Source organism: Plasmodium vinckei (assembly GCF_900681995.1).
Source record: "Plasmodium vinckei vinckei genome assembly, chromosome: PVVCY_09".
NCBI classification, from domain to species: Eukaryota; Apicomplexa; class Aconoidasida; order Haemosporida; family Plasmodiidae; genus Plasmodium; species Plasmodium vinckei.
In genome coordinates this window covers 1,225,098-1,250,044 of record NC_051301.1, presented here as the reverse complement: position 1 = coordinate 1,250,044, position 24,947 = coordinate 1,225,098, and the positions used below count along the sequence as shown (strand labels likewise).

General features: G+C 23.7%; 9 protein-coding genes across 9 annotated transcripts; 6 read left to right on the top strand and 3 right to left on the bottom strand.

The window, feature by feature from the left end:
• Nucleotides 1-1,216: 1,216 nt before the first annotated feature.
• Nucleotides 1,217-1,850, top strand: PVVCY_0903630 (conserved Plasmodium protein, unknown function; the record flags this gene model as incomplete). The annotated part of the gene is made up of 2 exons (XM_008626699.1): nucleotides 1,217-1,259; nucleotides 1,450-1,850. The coding sequence occupies 2 exons, from the start codon at nucleotides 1,217-1,219 to the stop codon at nucleotides 1,848-1,850; spliced, it is 444 nt and encodes a 147-aa protein (XP_008624921.1).
• An 848-nt stretch (nucleotides 1,851-2,698) lies between these two features.
• Nucleotides 2,699-4,867, bottom strand: PVVCY_0903620 (calcium-binding protein, putative; the record flags this gene model as incomplete). The annotated part of the gene is made up of 1 exon (XM_008626698.1): nucleotides 2,699-4,867. The coding sequence occupies one exon, from the start codon at nucleotides 4,865-4,867 to the stop codon at nucleotides 2,699-2,701; it is 2,169 nt and encodes a 722-aa protein (XP_008624920.1).
• A 602-nt stretch (nucleotides 4,868-5,469) lies between these two features.
• On the top strand, nucleotides 5,470-6,846 carry PVVCY_0903610 (conserved Plasmodium protein, unknown function; the record flags this gene model as incomplete). The annotated part of the gene is made up of 2 exons (XM_008626697.1): nucleotides 5,470-5,775; nucleotides 5,860-6,846. 2 exons carry the CDS (start codon nucleotides 5,470-5,472, stop codon nucleotides 6,844-6,846), a joined length of 1,293 nt encoding a protein of 430 aa, XP_008624919.1.
• An 802-nt stretch (nucleotides 6,847-7,648) lies between these two features.
• PVVCY_0903600 (apicoplast ribosomal protein S14p/S29e precursor, putative) lies at nucleotides 7,649-8,331 on the top strand (the record flags this gene model as incomplete). Its single annotated transcript, XM_008626696.1, has 2 exons — nucleotides 7,649-8,054; nucleotides 8,228-8,331. The coding sequence occupies 2 exons, from the start codon at nucleotides 7,649-7,651 to the stop codon at nucleotides 8,329-8,331; spliced, it is 510 nt and encodes a 169-aa protein (XP_008624918.1).
• A 931-nt stretch (nucleotides 8,332-9,262) lies between these two features.
• On the top strand, nucleotides 9,263-10,543 carry PVVCY_0903590 (UVB-resistance protein UVR8 homologue, putative; the record flags this gene model as incomplete). The annotated part of the gene is made up of 1 exon (XM_008626695.1): nucleotides 9,263-10,543. One exon carries the CDS (start codon nucleotides 9,263-9,265, stop codon nucleotides 10,541-10,543), a length of 1,281 nt encoding a protein of 426 aa, XP_008624917.1.
• Nucleotides 10,544-12,454: 1,911 nt separating this feature from the next.
• Nucleotides 12,455-14,398, top strand: PVVCY_0903580 (CLPTM1 domain-containing protein, putative; the record flags this gene model as incomplete). Its single annotated transcript, XM_008626694.1, has 1 exon — nucleotides 12,455-14,398. The coding sequence occupies one exon, from the start codon at nucleotides 12,455-12,457 to the stop codon at nucleotides 14,396-14,398; it is 1,944 nt and encodes a 647-aa protein (XP_008624916.1).
• A 2,085-nt stretch (nucleotides 14,399-16,483) lies between these two features.
• On the top strand, nucleotides 16,484-17,824 carry PVVCY_0903570 (apical exonemal protein, putative; the record flags this gene model as incomplete). The annotated part of the gene is made up of 1 exon (XM_008626693.1): nucleotides 16,484-17,824. The coding sequence occupies one exon, from the start codon at nucleotides 16,484-16,486 to the stop codon at nucleotides 17,822-17,824; it is 1,341 nt and encodes a 446-aa protein (XP_008624915.1).
• A 491-nt stretch (nucleotides 17,825-18,315) lies between these two features.
• On the bottom strand, nucleotides 18,316-19,215 carry PVVCY_0903560 (mitochondrial ribosomal protein S9 precursor, putative; the record flags this gene model as incomplete). The annotated part of the gene is made up of 1 exon (XM_008626692.1): nucleotides 18,316-19,215. The coding sequence occupies one exon, from the start codon at nucleotides 19,213-19,215 to the stop codon at nucleotides 18,316-18,318; it is 900 nt and encodes a 299-aa protein (XP_008624914.1).
• Nucleotides 19,216-20,962: 1,747 nt separating this feature from the next.
• PVVCY_0903550 (subtilisin-like protease 2, putative) lies at nucleotides 20,963-24,717 on the bottom strand (the record flags this gene model as incomplete). Its single annotated transcript, XM_008626691.1, has 2 exons — nucleotides 20,963-22,064; nucleotides 22,211-24,717. 2 exons carry the CDS (start codon nucleotides 24,715-24,717, stop codon nucleotides 20,963-20,965), a joined length of 3,609 nt encoding a protein of 1,202 aa, XP_008624913.1.
• Nucleotides 24,718-24,947: the final 230 nt, after the last annotated feature.

Genomic DNA, 24,947 nt, shown 5'->3' with positions numbered 1-24,947 from the left:
ATATATATTTATATATAATATCGGAAGGGTTAAAATTGCTACAGTTTTTTGTATTTCACATAAGGCAATGTTCAAAATGTATAGCAAATTTTTTATAAGCAGAAATGAGATATCACCTTTATCATATCACATATAAGACATGCAATTTTATATACGAAGTAAATCATATTCCTATATTATTTTTCTGTATTATATTTTTATTGAATTCCCAAAAGAGACTATTTTTCTCAAATTTTCTCCTTACCTTAACATATGATATTTATTTTTTTTTATTTTTTAAAAATTTAAAATAAAATATCCATTGCTATAATCGAAAGCTATAGCCTTTTGTCTATCATTTGAGAAAATAATTAACTCATTTTCAATTATATAAAAGTTTAATATTTTTTGAAATATGAAAATTCCAATAAAAAATATAGCACATAAATTTATGTGTATATTTGTGTCTGTTTCCAATGTTTTTATGTGAAGTTCAAAATATTTTTTATAGAGATTGTACAATTAACTGTTCGCATTCGTATATATTTTGATATCCTTCATGTTATATAAATTATTAAACAATTAGGGAATTCAAATAATAAAATAATATATAAATAAATATATATTTCCATTTAATTAATCTTCTACATGCATGCTTATAAATATCATAATTTATGTTTTGAAAAAAAAAATTCAAAAAAATGAAAGCATGCTATGAAATTTCACATTTTCTCCTAAGTTATAGCATTGTCATACTTTATATAAATTCGCATGCAAAAAAACATTTCTTCAATCACAATAAATAGCTAAATGCATCATATGGTCATATATGTAAAAATAAAACATGAAGCAACATGGGGTAATTGCTTTTTATGGTGTAAATTGTTTTATGACTATTCAAATTAAATGGGCTTAGAGCATGTGTTGGTTTTAAAAAATTCACCCAATTTTTTTTGTGTCTTTTTTTTGAAATTCCCAAGGAAAAATAAAGAGGAAAAAAAAATAATAAAATATATAATTGAGAACATCAAACATGTTTATTTTTGCAAAAAACAATAAAATAACCAATGTCTATTAAACGAAATATTATATTTACACTGCATTAACCAAAGTACGTATTATTTTATATATTATCCATTGTTTAAACATATTATATATTTCTCCTTTTGAAACAAATATATACATACTCAAAATAAAAAACAGTTGATAAACATCATATAATAAAAATTCATTTACAATGACAAATCAAATGTTAGAAACATATGAATGTTCCCTTTTAAGTAATTAATAATGAATATGAACCGACCATAATACATATATACATATATTTACGTGTATATAACTCTTTATAATCGCCATACATGAATGGCTTCCAATTTTCAAACTCAATAATTTTAATAAGCTATTATGCTTATATTTTTAAAAACCTTTTTTAATTGGTGTATATATTTTTTTTATATCTTTTTTTAGGGCCTGAACCAGTCTCTACTCTTTATTATCCCGCGAATATTGCATGGAAGTATGTTTTGCGTTCTAAACCATCAGGTTGTTTTGGATCTACAAAAAAATATGTTGCTGTTCCCGAAACATATTCATATCCCTATTATTATCATTATGTATATTATCGCCCATATCCCTTAGCAAATATCACATTGAGTATAAATAATGAGGAGAAAAACAAAAAAAAAGTAAATGAATTAAATAACCAAGAAAAAAAAGAAGAATTAAGTGATGAGAATGAAAGCAAAACTTCAAAAAAAAATAATGAATGCAGTGATAAAGAAAGTAATACAAAAAAATATGTATCAGCAATAACCACTCCATATTATGTAGGCTCATTATTTTACCCTACTGCTATATTTTTTCCTTAATTTATTTTAAGAAAAATCAAGCAAGCAAATTAAACATCCATGTGTACATATATAAGTTAAATAATCAATAAATTCATTATGCGTATTACTTATTAATATTCACGTCTTTTTAACGGGGAAACTAGTGTATATTTTAATGTATATGTTTCCAGTAAAATTTAAGAAAAAGACTATAATTTTTTAAACATGATAATGCAAAATTCTTCTTTATTTTCTTTTGCAATTATTATTATCCTCATCTGTTTCATTGTCTATTTAAAGCTATATTTTATAAAAAAATATATACTTTTATATTCATTGTTTCTACATATTATATATATTTTTGTTTACTTCAATTATCTATGAAATTGTAATTGTGCTCCAATGAAATGAAAAACATGTTAACATTTATCCGACTTAAATAATAGTTAAAAAAATAAATATATATAATACTAAAGAAAATGCACATTTATATATAAAAATATTACAGTATAAGATACAAAAAAAATGTTATCGTTGAAAAATAACTAAAAAAATAGCTCGTTGTATGATGAAAAAAATGAAAATAATGTTTTGACAGTTTCATAATGCTTATTTTTAAACAATATTTAACATAAAAAATTAGTAACCCAGAACAATACATATATTAACACAATACTACACACAAATGTCTTTATATATGCCCCGTTTTGGTGCTCCAATGAATTCAAATAAATCGATGGTGAAGCATGTTTGTTATAAAATTAATAAAAAACGTGCAAAATATACATACGTATGTATACACATAAGAATGGATAATACATATATTCCATAAATCCTATGTAAAAAATTAATATTTTACTATATAAATAACCAATTTGTTTTTCCAACTAGTTGTAATTCAAATTGTAGGTTGTTTTAAATCGTGAGTTATCATTCATATACAGATCAGAACTCTCTACTGGTTGAATTATATTATTTGTATTTTTATAAGGGGTTAAATGAAATTTTGTAGCATTTATATGTTTATTTAAAAAATCTTCTGGCTTCGCTATAAATTTATTTCGTATCCTTTCTCTAATAACATAAGAAGGGCAAAATTGATCTAATTCTAAATTATAATTATATATTGCATCGTCATATTTTTTAGCAATAAATGCATTTTCATTATTTGGTATATTTTCGCTAATTGATCGTCTTCGAGATCCAGTATTAGAATTTTCAAAGTCCTCTCTTTTTAAATTTTTAACAAATTCAAAATACGGTTTATTAGTATTTTTAATCCATGAAATCATCGAGTTATCTTCCAGTTTATAATTTGTTAAAAAATCATTAACATCTATATATCCCTTTTTTTGTGTATCAATATATTTTAGAAGAAGATTTACATCTTCATTGGTTATATTTTTTATTTTTAAATTATTAATACTTTTATGTAAGTCTTCTTTTGTTATATAACTGTCTTTATCATTGTCTAAGTGCTTAAAAATTTCATATAAAGACAAATATGGGTTTTGGGGATTTTTTTTGATGTTATTATTTTTTTCACTTAAATATTTAGGTCGAAAATTATTGCGCACTGAGTAATCGATTTCTTCGATTAAAAATTTAGCTCTTTTTACTTCTTCCTTATTTAATTCCATATTATATGAGTTATCCATTTTTTCAGTAGGGGGGATGTTTCTAGAATAAAAATCATATGCATCTTTTATAAAATGATTTTGTAAATTTAATGCTTCATAATTTGTATTTAAATTATCTATAAAATTTTTAACAAAAACTTCATTATTTTTATTTGTTAATAGTGTAGATATATATGCTTTCATATTAAAATCTGTTAATATATCCCTTTTTCGAACTTCTTTTCCGTCTTCAGGATCACCCCCTTGCTTTTTATTTGTTTCTTTCGTATTTTTTATATCTTCTCCTTCTACTGTATGTTTTGTTCTTTCATTAGTTATATCTGATATAATTTTTTCTAACTCACTAATTTTTATTTTTTCTTTTCCTTTAAACAAATCATATAGCTCTTTTTCTGATATCAACTCATTAAATGCTTTTGAAAATTCTGAAGCTTTTAATCGAATATTGTCAATATAATTAATTGTTTTTAACTTAACATCTGAAGGATTGAAATTATACTTTATTACTTTATTTTTCATTTGGCTGGCTACTATTTTATTTATATATATATTTTTATAATTCTCCGATTTCTCATTTATAAAATTAACAAATTGTTTATAATCCACTTTATCACTTTCACATTTTAAGTTCGTCTTCAAACAATTCCAAGAATAATCTATTTTTTTGTCTGGCATTGAAGGCAATATATATTTTATTATATTTTTGTATTCATCATAATTGATACTTTGGGATCTCTTATCTGTGTTGTCTTTGTGGTGCAATTCGATTTCATTCATTTTTTCAGATTGACTAAAATTTTCATCAGCTTTTTCATCTTGAGTCCGTTTATATATTATATCATTAATTTTGTATTTCAATCTACTGTCATCCGAATTATGAACATAACTTAAATAATTCCATAATTCATCTACTTGAATTTCTTTATCTTTTTTTTCGCTTTTTATATTATTCGTTTCTGCAGTAGATCTATCAATACTTGCTTTACTTTTTTTTCCTTCATTTTTTTTAAATTTGCAAGGTATATTTTTAAAATTTATATTATTTTTTTCATTTATTATTTTATTAAGTTTAACAAATTCGATTTCCTTTTCTTTCATATGTTTGTTAATTTCGAATATATTTATATTTGATTTGTTTTTAGTATCTATCCATGTATTTAAAAAATTATTATCATTCACATTTATATCATTATAAGATTTTATTGTTTCTTCATTAAAATAGTGCTTATTGTTTTTAAGGATATTTTCTCTCAAATTATCACTATTACTTTTGTCAATACTATTATCATTGCCATTGCTACCATTATTAGTTTCAAATAAAATATCATCATTTTGTGTGTCTGAAAAAGTGAAATGCGAATTATTTTTATTCGAATTTCCAGTTATGTGACATCTTTCTTTTCTTCGTGTTGCCATTTATATAAAAATGAAAACAAAATGTCTTAAGGATCTTGTCTATTTTATTTATTTAAAATACATTTTTCATATAAATACATCCATAAAACATACACATTCATATATTGTCTATAGATTACCTTAAAAATTAATTTAATTGATAAAAATTATTTTCGTTACTGGGTATATTATTAATTATGTATGTAGTCTTCTAGCCTCATATATTTAAATGTCTTTTTTTTACGCTGTCAAAAAAAATATCGCTTTTCGTTTAAAAAAATGCACAAAGAGAATATTATACCAATTCACTTTTTTCTCATATAAGAAAAAAAAGACTAAATGAAATTTTATTATTTTGTAAAATTTATTTATGCTTCATATTCAACTTAATAAAAGTGAGAGAAAATAAGAATTTTTTTTAAATAATATTTGTATTAGGGAGTTTCTTTTTTCGTACCCTAAGAATGCATCATTTTAGTTATAAATATGTAGAGAATATATATATGTGCAAAGATACTATAAATGCACGTGTGTATATCCCATCCTACAAAAGAGAGGAAATATAATATACATATGAATTATACAACGTATCTAAGCACATATATATATGCATATAGATAAAAATGGAAAATAATGATATTTCTGGAAATATACAAAATCAAAAAGAATACCTCTTGGATATTCTAAAAGAAAATGACTGTGAAAGCTTAGAAGAATTACGAAATTTAATAAACTTTTTAAATAATGAAAATAAAAGATTGCATTCATTGAACATCGAAAATTTAAAAAAAATAAATATTTTAAGTGTCAGAATAAATCATTTGGAAAACTTAACGAAAGACAATGGCCAATATTATGAATATGAAAATAACTATAAATACAAATACATAGAATTACTAAGAACAATTAATATCATCAAAAATTATGCGGTAAGAATAAATAAAAGGGAGCAATATATGTGCTGTTTTTTATTAATTCATTTTATTTTATTTATTCCCTTTTATGATTTTTAGAAAGATAAGGAAAATGAATACAAAGAAATGGCTAGAGAACACAAAAAATATTCAACGTTTTTTTTTTTAAACTTGAATAAAATTATAGATTCAATTGTTACCCAAAACAATGAAAATAATCTCAGCAATTTGAATGATCTTTTTCCCACATTAAATAATTACACTAAAAATAATGAAAGAAATTATTCCCATGATAAGACAAAAATGAATAGATTACATTCATCACCCAATTCATATCATCATAGTTTTAAAAATTTTGACAACTATTGGGAATATCTTAGTGTAAATGGTAATAGTAGGGTGGGAAATATTGAGAATGTTGTAAATAATAATTATGAAAAATTGGACCCCATCGAGGGTAGTACGTACAAAGAAAATCGTAAATCCTCAAAAGGTGAAATAAAAAAAACGACGAAAAAGAAATCTGAAAAAAATATAACTGATAACATAACATATCATTTACAAAATCGTGAATGTTCTAATGAAATAAAATTAAAAAATAAATTACATTCCAGTTCGCATAGTTCATTTCATAAAAACTTAGAGAGAAATGATGAGAAAGAAACATATAATACAAAATTTGAAAAAATAAAAAGTTTACGTGAATCTTATAAAAACACTGATAAAGAGCTAATAAGTTCCGTGGACAGCATAAAAAAAAAGAAAAAGAAAAAAACTTTGGAACCAGAAAATCAGATAAACAAAATGGTAAACTATAATTATGAGATGAAAAATATAGATATTGAAAATGCTCGAAAGGAAGAAATTATTGCATCTGAAAATGATTCAATTAAAAACGTAAACTCACCAAAAGAAAACATAATCAGCATTTTAAACAAAAAAAATCATATTATTCCAATCAAACATATAGGAGACCTTACACCAAAATATGTTAATTATAATACGCTTCACCGTGAAATTATAAACCCTCGTCAACGATATTCTCGGCAAAAATCAAGATCAATAGATCATATTGTTTGCTTATAATACATTCAGTTATTTATTATTAATTATATTAGTTATCAATAATATTATGTGTGTGCAATTTCCTTTAAATTTTGTTGTTATACATAACAAATTATGATACCGTTTTCACTATTAATACTTTTCTAGTAAAAATAGAAATTCTTCCCACAAAAAAAAATACACTATTAAATAGCCTTATATATGCATATAATATTGTTATATTTTTTTGTTTTGTTTAAGTTTCTATTTTTCTCTTTAAGTTTATGAATATTTATATCGTGTATATAATTAAGTTCATGATATATCGATGTCACATTTATAATTATGTTTATATTTTTATTACACATATTATTAAAATCTCAAGTCCAATGGCATTAATTAAAAATTTATTGACAAATAAATAAAATTAGCTTCATCGCGATTTTATTTTATCGTTTTCATAAGATGTTTATTTATTTTTATTATATTATTATTTTTTATTTTATATGCTAATGTTTTAGAAATAAACTTTCATATGAATTATATTGATAAAGATACAATTTTTTTTTAACCTTTAAATAAAAATATATTATAACTCTCACACCTTACAAAGAAATAAAAAAATGAAAAAATATAAATAATAATGTTTTATTGTTTTCCCATTTTTTCTCATATACTTTTGTATAGCTAGTTTCTTTTTCCACAACCTCGATTTATCGTCCTAGTTAATATATATTTTTCATTGTTTTGAGAAAACCAAAACAGAGGGATATTCCCATAAATAATAAATATAATTTAATTAAAGTTTTTTTATAGACAATATATTTTTTAATCAAAATGTGAAATGCTGAATTTTATAAAATGGTTAATTGCCTATTTCATTTTAGTCCAAACAACTGCTTTTAGTATCAAGGAGAGGCATAGTCGCTATTTATTTTTAAATAACTACAACCCAATTTTCAAAAAGAGAGTAACACAACATAATATAAACAAATCTCATCGTTTAAATTTAAAAAAGAGATTAGATCCAAATAACAAATATACAGTATTAAAAAGGCATGAAGCTAAGATTCAAAGAAATTTAAAGAGAAAATATCTTATTGAAAAATACAAGGAAAAACGGGCATTGCTAAAAAAATATATATCAGAAGCCTCATCTCCTATTGAATATGTTTATTGGAAGTATAAACTATCTTCCTTGCCAAGGGATTCATGCCCTGTTAGGTTTAGGAACCGATGTGCAATTACAGGTAACACATAATTAATGTATTTTAAAAAAAAATTATACACATTATGCAAATATGTATACATAAAATACACATCCGTTTGTATGTTGTTGTCCATATATGTACGCTATATTTTTAAATGTTTTCCCACTCAAATTTTAAGCTACATAAACATGAAACATAATATTTTTTTTAAGGACGAGCAAGAGGATATTATAAATTTTTTGGCCTGTGTAGACATCAAGCACGGGCTTTAATCCAAAAAATGTTTTTTCCAGGTTTTGTTAAAGCAAGTTGGTAGTATTTTATTCATACCCCTTTTAAAAAATATGCTAAATTACCAAATTTTAAATAAAATTAAAAATTGCTATATATATGATTTATTTTTTTTGTTCACTTTTATAAACCAATTTATTATTTCACACAATATGCTTATGTATTTATGCATGTATATTTGTTTAAGTATAAATGTATGAAACATTAAAATCACTGGGCTATAAATATGCATTTGCTTATAAAATTTCCCAACATTTGTGTATATATATTTTTTTAAATGCAAAACAATTTTTACGATCCAAGTATGCATACACATACATACGTATGCGCATTTATTTAAAACCTAAATGAAATAAAAATACCTATTAAAATTATCACTATATTTGTCCATACACCAAAATATGTTTAACATTTCTATAACATTTTAATGACGTTACAAAAACATAAAAATTTTATAACAATAACACCTTGAGAATTACTATTTTCCGCAGTAAAATTCGAGGGCTGAAAATTGATATATAAATTATTATATAAATACTTATATGGGGATATGCAACAATTTCCCCATGCGTATATACATATATACTTTATATTTTACAATGGGTGAAATTGTACTCTATATTTTATAATTCTCATATATAGAAAATTGAATATTTTGTTTTTTTTTTAATTTCTAAAATCTATATTCATCAATATATAACTATGTGCAAATATTTTATATATCCACTTTATTTTATAACAGTGAACTTGAAAAAAATTGAATAAAATATCGTCGATTTAAACTACAATTTTTGGGTCACTCCTTTATGGTTGTTATCCTTTAATATATATTTTTAATTATATTAATTTTTTTCCGTTTTAAATAATTTTTTTATTACAAATGTCATAACAAAATATTAAATGTGTTCCCCAATCCTTTTTTTTCTCCCCTTTTTTTTAACGAATAAAATGTTAAAATGCTAAAAACTTTTAATATATTAAAGCGTAATACGCAGCTGCTCAAGAATGAAGTTCGATTTTATAGTTCTAAAAAAAACAAAGTAGAAAAAAATAAAGAAAATAAATATAACTTGTGGAGATGGGGATGCTCAGGTGATAGTTTATTTTCTTCAATGCAAGCGGGAGAAAAATATCCATTTCCCGAAAAAGTTCGAAATTTCGAAAATAAACAAATTAATAAGTTATCAGCGGGTTGCAATCATGCAGCCTTTATAGTTGATGGAAAAATTTATACATATGGATTAAATGATAAAGGGCAATTAGGTAGAACATTGTCAAGTGAAGGGGGGAAAGAAAGCAAAATTTCTTTAACGCCAGAAGAAATAGAATTAGATGATAACAATATAAAATTTAAAGATGTGTGTTGTGGATATAAGCATACACTGGCGGTTGATGAAAATAATGATTTATATAGTTGGGGATGGGGTGGTAATTTTTTTAAAGGAGCTAGTGGATTAGGACAAGGAAATAAAAATAATTTAATGAAACCCAAAAAAATAGAAGCATTTAATAATGATAATTCTGAATTTATAAATATATGTTGTGGTGAACAACATAGTTTAGCTTTAACAAAGAGTGGAAAAGTCTATGGATGTGGGAAGGGAGAATTTGGTAGATTAGGTAAAGGAAATCATGGAGATCAATTATTTTTTGAAGAAATTGATTTTTTTGTTAATAATAATATTATTATTAAAGATATAGCATGTGGTAACAGTTTTTCAGCGGCTTTATCAAATAATGGTGAAGTATATGTTTGGGGAAGAAATGATTATGGACAATTAGGTATTGAAAATAGTATAGGAGATTTATATTCACATGAAGTTTATCCAAATAAAGTTAAATATTTTGAAATTGAAAATATAAAAATAAAATTAATTGCATGTGGAGATAATCATATGATTGCTTGTTCAGAAAGTAACATTATTTATTTTTGGGGTTCAAGAGCATGGCTAGAACCAAAAGCTATTACTCTAAATCCAAAATATCAAAATAGTTTAATAAAAAAAAATATTGATAAAATACAAGCAGGTGGAAACACCTACTATTATTCTATGTTACTTTCAGACAATAAATTATATTCATGGGGAAAATATAATTCTTCATGCTTAGCTTTAGGGGACAAAAAAAATCACAACGAGCCTACACTTGTTGATTCGGATTTATTTGATAATGAAATTATTTGTGATATATCATGTGGCCATGGAAGAGTATTGGCTAAAACACTAGCCAATGCTTAAGAAAAACACCATAGTTTAATAAATAAATGTGCATGTTAATAATATGTATAAGTAATATCCCTTAATGTTTATAGTTGCGGCAACGAGCAAACTGGCATAATATATTTTTACAATATACGCTTCATATTATAAGTTAAATTGCTTATTACTGTGTATTATGTGATCAGTATAATATGCCCAGACGCGCTTGTCAAATATATATATTTTTAGTATTCTATAAATATTCAATTTTGAAATAATACATATTTTTGTTTATTATTTTTTTTTAAATATATATAATGGTGTGTATAAGAATGGAATAAAGAAGAAATAATTTGATTTTTTTAAATACATATTTATATTAGTTTTGTTTTTACTCCTCTTTTACGTCTATTATATAATAATTTAAATGAATCAAACCTAATTAATTTTTTATTAGTTTTTTATTTATAAATGCCTATCCAAATACATATGCATGGGCCATGCAAAGACTTCCCTTTGCAGTGTAACTATGATGAGGTAATGATTATTTTTTTCAAGAAATGTTTGAACTTTTCAAACACCGCGATTTACTAAGACAGTGGCAACTGTATCTCAAACAATAAAAAGAATAAAACATTGTTCATCATAATTTTTTATTTTATTTGTTTATTTTTTTACAATTAAAATGATGCAACATATACTTTATATTTATCTTTGTATATGCATAAGTGAAATATGATTTTAAGATACACGCCTTAGTATACTATATTTACATTATTTATGGCATCAATTAATATTTTTTTATTTTTGTTAAAACAATATTTCAAATACTACAAAGAAAAATAATATCACACCATTTGCGTCATTTATTATTTTTTTTAATGATATAATTAAAAAACATCATTTTATATATTTTTGTAACACAGGAATACGTAATAATATTTTATCTTTGTGCTCATCTCATTTTTTCAGTACATTATATATCCATAAGCATATTGCATAATATATACATATGAATAAAAAAATAAATAAAACATTATAGCCTCAATAATAATACAGGAATAAATAAATTAATTTTTATGGATTTATTATAATTTATATATTTTTTTTCATTTCAATTTGATATAATATAAATATTTTTTACCTTTTTATGTATGTAATACACAAACAAAGCCTTACCAAATATCACATAAAATATGTTTGTGGCTTATCGTAATTCGGAAAAGAAAAGATAACTTTTTAAAGAAATTTACAATATACTTTTTTATGCATTGTATTTAATATAGTGTAGCTATTACGATCTTAAATTATTATATATATATGATTATAAAATATTGACTATTTCATTTTATCAAATCATGATGATATAAATGATCAGTAATTAATTTGTAGATGCATTGTTAAGAGATTAAGAGAATATAATAAAATCAATAGTCTTTATAAATTCATTAAAATCATAAGTTACAAACCAACTAATATAATAAAAGGCCGAGAAAGTCAAGTAGAAACGAAAACTATGTTGAGCAAGTATTCCCCTTTGGGTTTCACACAAAAATAAACCATTGTACGCATTTATTTATTAACTAATTATATCACTTATAAATCATAACATTTTAATTAAATAGAATAAGTAAATAATATATATATGCAAAAATAAATTCACATTACAGAAAAAATAATTGTAATGATATATTGATGGCTAAATGGGTATAAACATATAGAAATATAGAATCTCGAAGTTGGCTAAATAAGAACAATTGTGAATACGGGATATTATATATTCTATTAGCATTTTTGGCATAATCATTATACTTTTTTTTATAATATCCTTTCATTTCATATTTATCAGATATAAAATAAAACACACAAAAATAGCAATTTAGCCACTTCTTTTAGCTAACTCATATAACGAATTATTACTATTACTTAATTGATTATTTTGTATTAAAAATGGATGCTAACACAGCTACCACCCCTGCGCCTGTAGGGCAAGGACAAAACGGGAATGAAAATGAAAATCAAAGAGTTCCATTTTTTCAGAAAATAATATCAATCATTGTTCAAATGCTAATAATGCACACAATTATGAATTTTATGTCTGGTGGGAAAAATAAAATAGACCCAAAAAATGAGTCCGGAAATATTAATAACTTAATATTACGAAACAGTTTTGAAAATGATGATATATTTGATATATATGTATTTTTAAGTAATAATCATTCATTAGATTTTGAATATATACAAAAAAATAGTAAATTGATACAAATAAGAGAAAAGGAATTATATTCATATAAGCAATTTAGTAAATATGAAAAATTGGAATATTCTTTTTATCTTGATGATACATGGAAAGGCGAAAAATATTTAAGTGTCATTGCTATTCCATTGCATTGTTATGAGAAGCGTAATGAATCCTCATTATTAAAAAGCACAATAAAAAAAAGTTTTAAACAGAGTGTTTTAGTTGATAATATACCACTTACTGTTAAAAAAGAACCATTTGAAGCTGATAAAGATGAAAAATATAATTTAATGAAAGACGATTATAAAGTTAAAAAAAAAAAAAAGAAAGAAGAATTTTATCATATAAAAAAAAGAATCGATATAAACATTATACACGATTTATCAAAACATAGAGTTAGTGAATTTAATCTACCTCAATTAAAAAATTGGAAAATTAATATAAATGCCCGCACATATACACCTCCACTTTTTTTATCAGATTTTTGGTTAATTGAAAATGATTATTATGTACTAGATAACGATTTTTTTAAGGATAAAGAAAAGAGAATAAATTATATTTCAGTATATGATCCATATATGATACGAACAAATTATCACAAAAATATTAAGAAAAATGACCTGTATGTATATCCTGATATGATTGAAAAAAATTCAGATGAAAATAAATTAATATCAATCAATATAAATTATGGAGTTTGTGGTTTTATGTATTATATGTTTGTAAAACAAATGGATGCATCTATATCAATGATGGAAAAGAAAGAATCTTTTTCACTTCAAAATTTATCAAATGTAACTGCACATAAAGAAATAAATATGATGAAAAAAATCTTAATGACAACAAATATTTATATGCTAATATTTTCAGCAGTATTTATATTATTGCATACAATATTTTCATTTTTTGCTTTTAAAAATGATATGCAATTTTGGCATCAAAATGAATCAATGGAAGGCTTATCAGCACTTAGTGTTATTACTTCATTTGTTTGTGATATCATATTAGCATTATATTTATATGATTCAGAAGATACATCATGGTTATTATTGTTTGAGATGTTTTTAGGAGTTGCATTATCAGCATGGAAAGTAACTAAAGCTGTTAATGTTTCATTTAGTAAACAATATCCATATATTATTATGAAAGACAAAAAAAATTATACTGAATCTATGACTAAAAAATATGATAAAATTGCTGTTAAATATGTTGGAATTGTATTGATACCATGTTTTATTGGATATGCAATATATTCTCTTTTTTATAATAAATATAAATCATGGTATTCTTATATAATATCAGTTTTAGCCGGAACAGTTTATACCTTTGGTTTTATTATGATGACACCTCAATTATATATTAATTATAAACTTAAATCTGTTGAACATTTACCATGGAAAGCATTAATTTATAAATCCCTAAATACATTTATTGATGATATTGCTTTCTTTTTAATTGATATGCCATGGATGCATAAGTTATCATGCTTTCGTGACGATGTAATATTCTTGTGTTACATATATCAAAGATGTATATATAGAGTGGACAAGAACAGAAAAAATACACTTTTAAGTCAGCAAAATGAAAATGCCAATAATTCTACTCAACCTAATCAAATTCAAAGCGGAGGTTCAGATAAAAAAAATGATTAAATTCGATAGAACTTCAAAACCGATTCAGTTGGAAGAATTGGTTAATTGAATTCCTTGATAGAAGAGTCAAAAAGATGAAATTATTTTTTCTTTTGTTCGCAAATGTTTAAAGGTGGTGTAATAAATTATGAGATTACAACTATGTAATTACAGAAACAATACAAAAATATGACGCATTTTTGTTTCAGTGGGATAAATTATAAGTATATGTAAGAACAACATATGCGTGTGCATATACGCGTCATGAGATGCATGTCGTGTTATTATAAATTTCGTCAGCTTATTTATTATTATTATTATATTCTCTTTTTTTTGTTATTATTATTGTAACCATTACTTATACACATGGAATTATAAAATTTATTGTATACCTCATTTCAAGTATTTATATAACCACAGTTATTTTCCAGAAATCATCAAGGGGAAGAAAAAAAATGACACTATATTTCATTTGATAAATTTTAGAAATTATATGCCCTATTATGCTAATAAGATTAATCATATATTTATTATGTACTTTGCCTTATAGCATTAGTTCTGAAAATTGCTTATACTTCCATCGTATTATTATGTTTATTTTCACTAATTCAATATTCTTATCGTTACTACTATTATGGGGAGTTTTATTTTTTTAAGCACAGCCATATGTGTCATAGTTTCATATATTAAAGAATTTTACAATTTTTTATTAGTTAATTACCCAACTTTTATGTTTATAGTTATTTTCATTTTTTTTTAATTATATTTACAATTTTATATAATTATGTTAAATTATATGCTACATGCATTTTAATGTGTTACACTGTCATGCTTTCTGCTATTATTTGACTATTGTATTTTTTTTATGTACCAAAAACTATTAAAGAAAAAAACATACAATTTAAATTATTCGTAAATACTTATATAAATCACTAAAGCATCCCTAAAAAATGTAAATATCAATAAAACTGGAAAATGAACAAATGTGATATTTCATCAAATAAGGAAGGATATTGCCGTATAGTTGTAGAAAAAACGCACTACTACATTTCCTTTATATATAAATGTTCTGCTACCTATGTACTAACTATATATTGTACATATATAATGATTAATGGAAAACTAATTTGCTGATCAACCTGTTTATGCCTTAGTAGTGTGTCACATAATAATTTCGTAACGGATTTATACCAATAATTTTAATACTATATGTGGAATTAAAAGAATATTGCAAGATTATGATGGAAAATAAAATTCAATTTTACACATAGAAAGACAATATCTATATATGAACATATTGATATATAAGAAATAATCAAACTATATTTATACATGTGTAAGCAAAGCCAATTAGAACAATTCAAATAAGAATATCCACCCATAATACCAAAGTTGCTCATTTGACTTATTAACACATTGAAATAATAAATTTAAAATATAAATAATAGAAAATAAAAATAAATACAAAAATTATATTTTTAATAATAATTTTAATATATAAACTATATTAATTATATAGTAATTGTTCCCCCATACGAATAACAGTGTATCAGCAGTGATAGCCTGAGGGTGCACTTTTTGTGACTAAATGTATATGATGCATTTTTTATATATCAATATTTTTTGTGTCATACTATTAAAAATTATTACATAATTTATTTTTATTATATATTTTTTGTGGCATAAATCAATTGTTGTTTTCAACTGTGTAGCATTATGTGTACACATATGCGTCGCATTTTGAATTTACTCTGTCGTATTGTATATTTTTACACATTAAATTTGTAAATATAAATTTTATATAGAATAAATTTATATTTTATTTCGTTATTTTATTTTAATTTTAATATAGTTTTGTCCTAATTAGTAGTATTATTTTTTCATTTATGTGCAACATAATTAATATGCGTCTTATTTCGTAAATGATCGCACATGAAGTATATGTCGTATATAAAAAATGCAACACATATTTCTGTTAAGTAGCTAAAAACTAAATTTAAGTAAATTAAATTAATAGTAATATAATACCCATAAAGTAAACATATGCATATACAAAAATATAAAATATATCTCATATTGCTTTTGCCATATGCCGAATAAAAAAAAATGGATAAATCTTATATTATACAAAATAAAATAAATTATGATGAAATATGGAAGAAAGAAATTAATGAAGATAAAGACAATAGCAATCCTGATGAGGAAGAAACTTATATTCCTCATCATAACATTTTAGATTACACATTATTATATAAAAAATATAAAGAAAAAAACAATATTAAATATTATAATAAATTACCAGTAAATGCTTATAGATATCCACTAAAATATAAGGATGGATGTTTTGATACTTTAAAAAGAGAATTAATAAATGATCAAATCGACAACGATGAATATAATTATTCAAATGTTGATTATACAAAACACAAAGAAGGAAAATTTATGAATAATTATGAAGGAAATTTGAAAATTTCACTCCAAAAAAATTCATTCGATGAAACAGTTGCCAGTGATAATACTCAAGATGATAATGCAAACGAGCTAGACAGAAATAAAAAAAAGTCATTACGAGAAAAGATATACGACGGAGAAGTTATGTTTTATGATGATTATATAGAGCAATTAGCCGCCAAAGATTATGAACGATTTTTTAGGAAACCATATGAAGTTAAAAAAATCGATGAAGGGGGTAAATATTATTTTTATGGAAAAAAATTGATTATGGATAAAAATGAAGATATCTATAGAAAGTATAATAATTATAATGATGAATATTTTATTAACAAATTGCAATTGTATGAAACAAAAAAGAAGAAAGACAAAAAAAATTTGGAAGATAAGAAAAAAGAAAAACAAAAACAAAATCAAGAGAAAATATTAGAATTGGAATGTCAAAAATTAGATTATACAGATCGAAAGTTTATACAAGAAATACAAATTGAGAATAAATCAAAAAATTTAAATATATATAAATTTTATAAAAATAATAAAACCATATTTGAAAAAAAAATTCCAGACATAATAAAAAAAGAATTGTTATATGGGCACATTCCGGACATTATTTTACCAGCTAATGTCAGAAAAACTAAACACCCTCAAAATTGTACAGTTCCTTTAAGTAGTTTATATGCATATGCACAATACATTGATGATATGTTTAAATGCCCATATATTTATACTGCTATAGATGCTGAATTAACAAAATATTGGAAAACTAGTGAAAATGACATTATAAATACTATTAAATCAGAAAAAATAAAAAAATCTTATAAGGAAGATATATATGCTGTAAACAAAGAGCAATTAGCAAAATATAGTAAGTTTAACAAACTATATGATAATAACAAACATACAAATATTCAAGATATAATCTCAAGTTTTAATTTCAAATTACAAAAAAAAGAACGGAAAACTGAAACAGTTTCCAATGGAAGATATGTTATATAAGTAAAACCCATTATATGGGCATACAAAAACATATACAATCCTATATTTATTAATTCGCAAAAATAGGATACATAAATAAGTAAAACATTTTATAAATCAAAAAAATATTATTTTATGGGGGGAACTTTATTAAAAATCAATTAATTTTGTTATTGTGTATTACACATATGCATATATAATTTTGAAATGTTTATGTATCATTTTTATATGCTTTTTGTTTGATATTACTTTTTGCTTTCATGATCATTATAAAAAAATATATTGTGATGAAAACAAGTTTATACTAAATATTCCGTTTCAATAGCTACTTTTATCTTTAATATTGGCTGCACATATTTATTCTAAACTCCGCATATACTAATATATGCATATACAAGTTATCCATAAACCACAATGTGCTAATAAGTAGTACATACTATTACTAGCAGAAATATCTTATATAAAGTATTTTAAAACTTTATATATAGTAAATGAAATTATAAATGTAGCCATTATCTTTTTGACCACTGTTTCATTGCCCTTGATTTTTTTCGTCCTGGCATTTTGGGGAATTTTTGGCGCATATCTTCATATAAAATATCATGTTGGTTTAATTCATCGTGGATAAGGGGGCATGCATTTAGTAATGCTCTTCCAATTGCTAGCCTAGCGGCTTTTGATTGACCACTAATTCCACCTCCTTTTAATTTTATAAATACATCATAAACACATGCTGTGTTTGTTAAATAAAATGGTTCTAATACATCCATTCTGTTGTAAAAATAAGGCCATCGAATATATAAATCTTCTTCATTATTTATTTTTATAATACCACTACCTCTTTTTAAATAAACATAGGCACATGATCTTTTGTTTGTTCCTATACCTTCTGATTCTTCTAACCATTCAAGATTATTATGAATAAAAGTCTTTATCCTTTTTTTATTAAAATTTTCAAGAAAAAAATTATCTATAACATTATTATTCATTTTTTTGGCTTCGTCATTGTATTTATAATTTAAAATTTCTTCTGTTTCTTCTTCATTTTCTTTTTTTTTATCTGATTCGAGTTCTAACTCCTTGATTTTTTTATCAATTTCATCAATCTCATCGTCATCTTTATCTTTTCTCACATTTTCAAAAAAGTTATCAATAACAAACGGACTTTTGTCATTAGAAAATGGTGGAGATCTCATAATTATTCTTTGCATTTCAGTAGTTGTTTTAATACCCATTTCTTTAGATAAATATAATGCTTCGTCTAAAGATAATATATAATCATTCTTTCGTTTTTTATTTAATTCATTTTTGGAGGAAGAAGTATTTACCCACCTATGCAAATTGTACATATATTTTCCCTTATCCAGTTTTAATAGTGTTTTTCCAATTTGCCCTACATACAACATACTCATTGTGGTTGTATATATATTTATGTGCTTATGTATATACCTTTAATAATATATTTGTGGCAAAGGAGCACACTAATATTACACTTAATAAAAAAAAACAAAGAGCTCTAAACTTTCACATTCTATTGAGATAGCATATTATTTCCTTTGTACAGAATAACATAATATATTATAAATACCGATACTCAAATACTTTTACCGTTATTTTGATTTATTTACATTTTTCTCATTTTAGAACATTATATATATAATTAATATGATTTATTTTTAATAATAGCATATTTTGCTTAATAGATTTTTCAATAGTATGGCATCATTTGTATATACTAAATTGTTACAAAATATTTTGCTATATAATTTTTTTAATATTGCATTTTTTTATAAAAAATAAGTGAATGTGTAAAATAAAAAATGTATATTAAAATTTTACAAAAAATTATATTTTTAAAATTTTTATAAAATACATAATTATTTATATTGAAAAAAATCCATAAAAAGTATAAGAATAATTTAATTCATATTAAATTATATATATAAATTAAAATTTATAATACAAAAATAGAAAAATAGTAAAAAGAGAATATATTTCGTATAGGTACACTTTTGGTAGGGAGACAATTACATAATGAATATTTTAAATGAAAACTTTCACCCCTTCTCGGCCTCTTGGCTAAGATCAATTTGTAGTACCTGTTCTTATCAGCGTGATAGCTGATATGGTCTCAATTGAGACCTTATCAATTTTCACATAAATTTTTAATAGGGGAAAGGATCATTTGAAGCTTGCTTCTTATAGCCTTTCGCGCGTTGCCTTACCCTAGCACTAGAAGGTTTGTACAGTGCACCCTTAACAATTCTTAAAAATCAACATTTTGCATATTTATGCGATAAAAAAAAAATATAGCTATAAAAAAAGCTAGATAAAAATTTTATTAATCCAATTTTAGCTGTATTTTTTTTTTTTGGTTTTAATAAAACATTTGTTCAAAATAATAAAATATATAAAGTCCTCCTTTATAGCCATTTTTTTTACTGTTTTAGTTTTTCTTTTCCATAAATATATAAAGAATATTTTTAAGGATATAAAATGTATTTATTTATTTACTAATAAAAGGTAGTCAGCCCATATAATATATCTTTTTCCCTCTTTACATAAAAATATAAAAGTCATGAAAAATCAACATATATTATGCCTCAATATGCATTATAAAAAATGTGTTGCTAAACTTTGCGACTACATTTAGCTACTTTAAATTATAAAGTATAAATTAATATAACAATTATTAAAGGATAATTTATTCTCCAAATAATTAAATATGTTTATGAAAACATTTTATGCTTTTAAAAAGCAAAATTATCAATGTTTATATTAAAGTTTATTATATAATTTTATAAAACAAATTATATACAAATATAGTTATTACACATATAAAATAAAAAAGACGATAAATGCATTTAATGCATTTATAAATTAGAAAAATTTTTATAAACAATTTATTAAAGCAAAGAATAGAAAAAATAAATGAACAATATTCTACTATATCATTGTGAAGAAAAAATATTATGATTTTTTAATTATTTTTTTTTTGAAATATATATACATATATTTTCGAAAACAAAAAAGGGAAAACTAAAGAAAATGTCAAATAATTAAATAAATATATATATACAATATATACTCATACGTGAGATCAATGTGCCTCACAAAGACCTTACAATGTATTATCTCCTCTTTTTTCGATAGCATAATCTATTCCGATAAATTGCATTGTGTTTCGTATAATGACTCCATATTGTTGAAATTTATGCTTTTATCTACATGCTTTGTAGTTGGACGTTTTATAAGTGGGCGTTTTGTTAATTCATTACGTCTTTCATATTTTGATTGAATAGAACTTTTTTTTTTTAGCACATACATATTATCTTCATTTTGAACAATAGTATATCTTTGAGTATCTCGGTGATTGGTTATATTTCCATCCAATGACGTCGATTTTTTAATACCACCAGTGCTCGCGTCATTAAAATTATATTTTATATCATATGCCCTATCTACCATTTTTTGATTCATATATTTTCCGACATCGCGATATTTATTTTGATGATGTTTAAAAAAAAACACAATCGATACTAAAACGATTAGTATAATTCCTAGAAAGAATAATATTAATGATGAAATTAAAAAACTGTTGTCATGCTCATATAAATTATATAAAGCATTTTCACAAATATATGATAATATATCATCATTATTTAAGTCATTTTCATCAATGTGTATTTTTTTTCCAATTCTTGGTGATGCAACAAAATTTTTTAATTTTGGATTTGTTAATATTTTAATAGGAATCACAATTTCTCCATATTCTTTTGTATTAGTATCTGCAGGTTGAATTCCTATAATTATATCTGCTTCGTACATGCCATCTTTATATGCTGAAAATACAACAGGAATACTTTTTTTTTTGTCTTTATTTAAATAAAACTTAGCAAAATGGCAATCCATTTGCATCCATAAGCCTCCCAATAATGTAGTTAATACTGCTGCTTCTGCATTTACTAAACTATTATGCATTGTTTTTTTTTCTCTAGGTACAATTTTTATAGATGTTCTTGTTATTATTTCTAAAACTTCTTTAGCTTCAGGTATAAATCCTTGGTTATGGCATACCGAATATATCAATCCAGCTACTCCAGATACATGAGGAGCTGCCATAGATGTACCTGTATTCATTTTGTATGTGTTCATAGGCGTCGTGGAATATATGTGATGTCCTGGTGCAAGAATGTGCACACTTTTAGCTCCATAATTCGAAAATGGTGAAATTTGTAAGAATTTATTGATAGCACCAACACTATAAAAAATAAAAATAAAAAAGAGAAAATATAAAAGATGTATTGCAAATATGAAGAAATTGTCACAAAGTCACGAATACATTACTTTATCTCGAATAAATAAATATTTTCATGAAAAGACAAATTATTGCATTATTATACATACCTATAAATGTTTTCAAGTTTGTAGCTAGCAGGATATATAGGATAGAGATCGTTGTTTTTATTTTCATTTCCTGCTGCAGCTATTACAACTGTTCCTTTCCCTTTAAAGGTATATTTTAATCTTTGAAGAGCTAAGTACATATTAGTATCATAATTTCTAGAACCCCAACTAGCATTAATAATTGGCGATTTGTTTAATATACAAACATTTATAGCTTTAATTACATGGAAACTACCTCCATAGTTATCTCCATCAATAAAACGTAAAGACATCAATTTGATATTAGGAGCAACACCAACCATACCTAAAGAATTTGCCGAAGCGCCTACTATTCCAGAAACATGTGTACCATGCCCTGATGAATCTGATGGATTTTGAACCATAAAATCAAAAAAATCACTTGTCATTTCATATTTATCTGAATATTGGGGTATATACACATTACTTTCCAAATCTATATGATTTTTGTCAATCCCCGAATCTATAACACATATCTTTACATTTTTATTTCCATATCCAGACAAAAGCCAAGCATTAAATGCTCTTATAAAAGATAAATTCCAAGTTGAATACTCTTTCAATTCTTTTGGTAAAGTGTTCAAAATTCTTTCTTCCATGTCAGAATCTTTTTTACTTCGACCTTTATATAAAGAGATAATTGATCCTAGGCCCCATATTTTTCTTAAAAATGAATATTTTACATTATATAATTTTTTGGGCTTTTTAATATATTTTTCTCCGTGTTCATTTAACTTATTCATTATATTGTCTATATCTTCTTTTTTTATATCCTCATATTCATAATTGCTATCAAATGCTATATAAGTATTTGAAAAATTCCAATTATCGATATAATCCTTGAGCTCATTATGCAATATATTTAATGCCTCTTTTAATATATTTAAATTTTTAATATCAAAAACTGTAGGAATAAAAAAACACACAAAGTTTATTGGAGACGATACATCATAGTTTATATCCTTAATGTCTTTAAAATGCGTATTTAAATAGTTTATGAGTTTAACATTAGCTTCATGTATAACTGTTTTCATTTCCTTCGAATGCAAATCTAAATCACCTTGAAAAATTAATATCAATTCTTGTTTTTTCATATTTTTATTCTTTAAGTTTAATAAATATTGATCTGTAAGTTTGTCTATACTCAAAAATTCATTTAAATTATCTTTTTTGGTCGTATCATTAGTTTTCTCATTTAATTGAGTTTTAGAATCGGCATTGTTGCTTTCCTCGTTTTTTTTCCCACTCTCAATATTATCATCTTTATTGCTATTTGAGACGGATAAAAAGCTAAAAAAACTGCGTGCCTTTTCTATAAATCCATAATTATGTTTTTCTTTTTCATGAGAATCACTTTTTTCAATGTTTTGATGGTTACTAATTTTATCATTAACTCCACTTGCATGTCCAGTGTTTATTTTTTTTTTTGTTTTTGAATAACTATTTTCAAAATCAAGAGTCCCAAATCCATTATACAAATTTTCATTCAAATAATCTTCCTCGTTTTCTCTTTCATCTTCATTCTCTACGGCTTTTGTTTGGAGAAAATTCATTCCATGTTCTGCAATATCATTTGTTTTTGTAAACTTTGGATTTTTTGTCATTAAAAATACTTTATATCGTCTATTTCCTTCATTACTTAATGTTATATGCCTTTGATGTGTGTATTCGGCTTTATTTTTTTCATTATATTCTATATTTAAACTATTTATACTTAGCTTTGAAATATCTGATGCGTCTACTTTTATATCATTTAATATATTTTCAGAATTTGTTATAATTTTATAATGGTCAAATTTATATGTTTTTATAGTTTCACTTACATTTTCCCCTTTGTTTTTTAAACTGGCATTATCTTGTTCATTATGTCTAATTTTATCTTTTAGACTTATATCATTTTTTTTGCCATCTACTTTTGTGTTATTATTCTTATTACCTGGAATTGTGTTTATATTTTTATTTTGTTCTTCTTGTCCATACATTTTCCCCCTTGTTAAAATGTCTCTATCGTTTTCTACCAAATCATCATGCTCGTCATCATCATCATACTCACCATAGTCATAATATTCATCAAGCCCATAATCCTCATCGTGTTCATAATTCCCTACATCAGGATGTCTATCAGATAATTCGAGAAAGTTTATTCCATCTTTTTGATTTAATTGACTTCTTTCATCGCCTTCAGAATTTTTTTTTTTTTCTATACTTTTGTCAGATCCATTTTTTTGATTTTTTTTTTTATTCGCTATATATTTTTTTCTGTGAAATTCTGCAGATATTTCATAAATGCTAAATATAGGTTCATAGGTGTCTTTTATATCTTCAATGTGTTTTTCACTATCTTCGATATCACTTACCAAAATTCGATGTTCCTTATCAACAAAATCATACTTTTTCAAATTTGTTGAACAAATATGCTTATTATACTGGCCCTTATGCAGTATAAATTCAATTAGTATTAAAGATAGAACATAAAATGCTCTCAACATTTTATGAAAAATAAATATAACGGAACACAAAAAATCATATACAATATATATAAAGAAATAAAAATAAATTATTGAATGCAAATAATAAATAGAGAAAATATAACTCTTTTAATTAATTACTACTAAAAAAAATTAATAAATAAAAAATAGACATTATCATTGATACATGATTCCCATATACAGAAAATGCGCATCATATGAATTTTTTTCTGTGTGTGTTTATATATGTA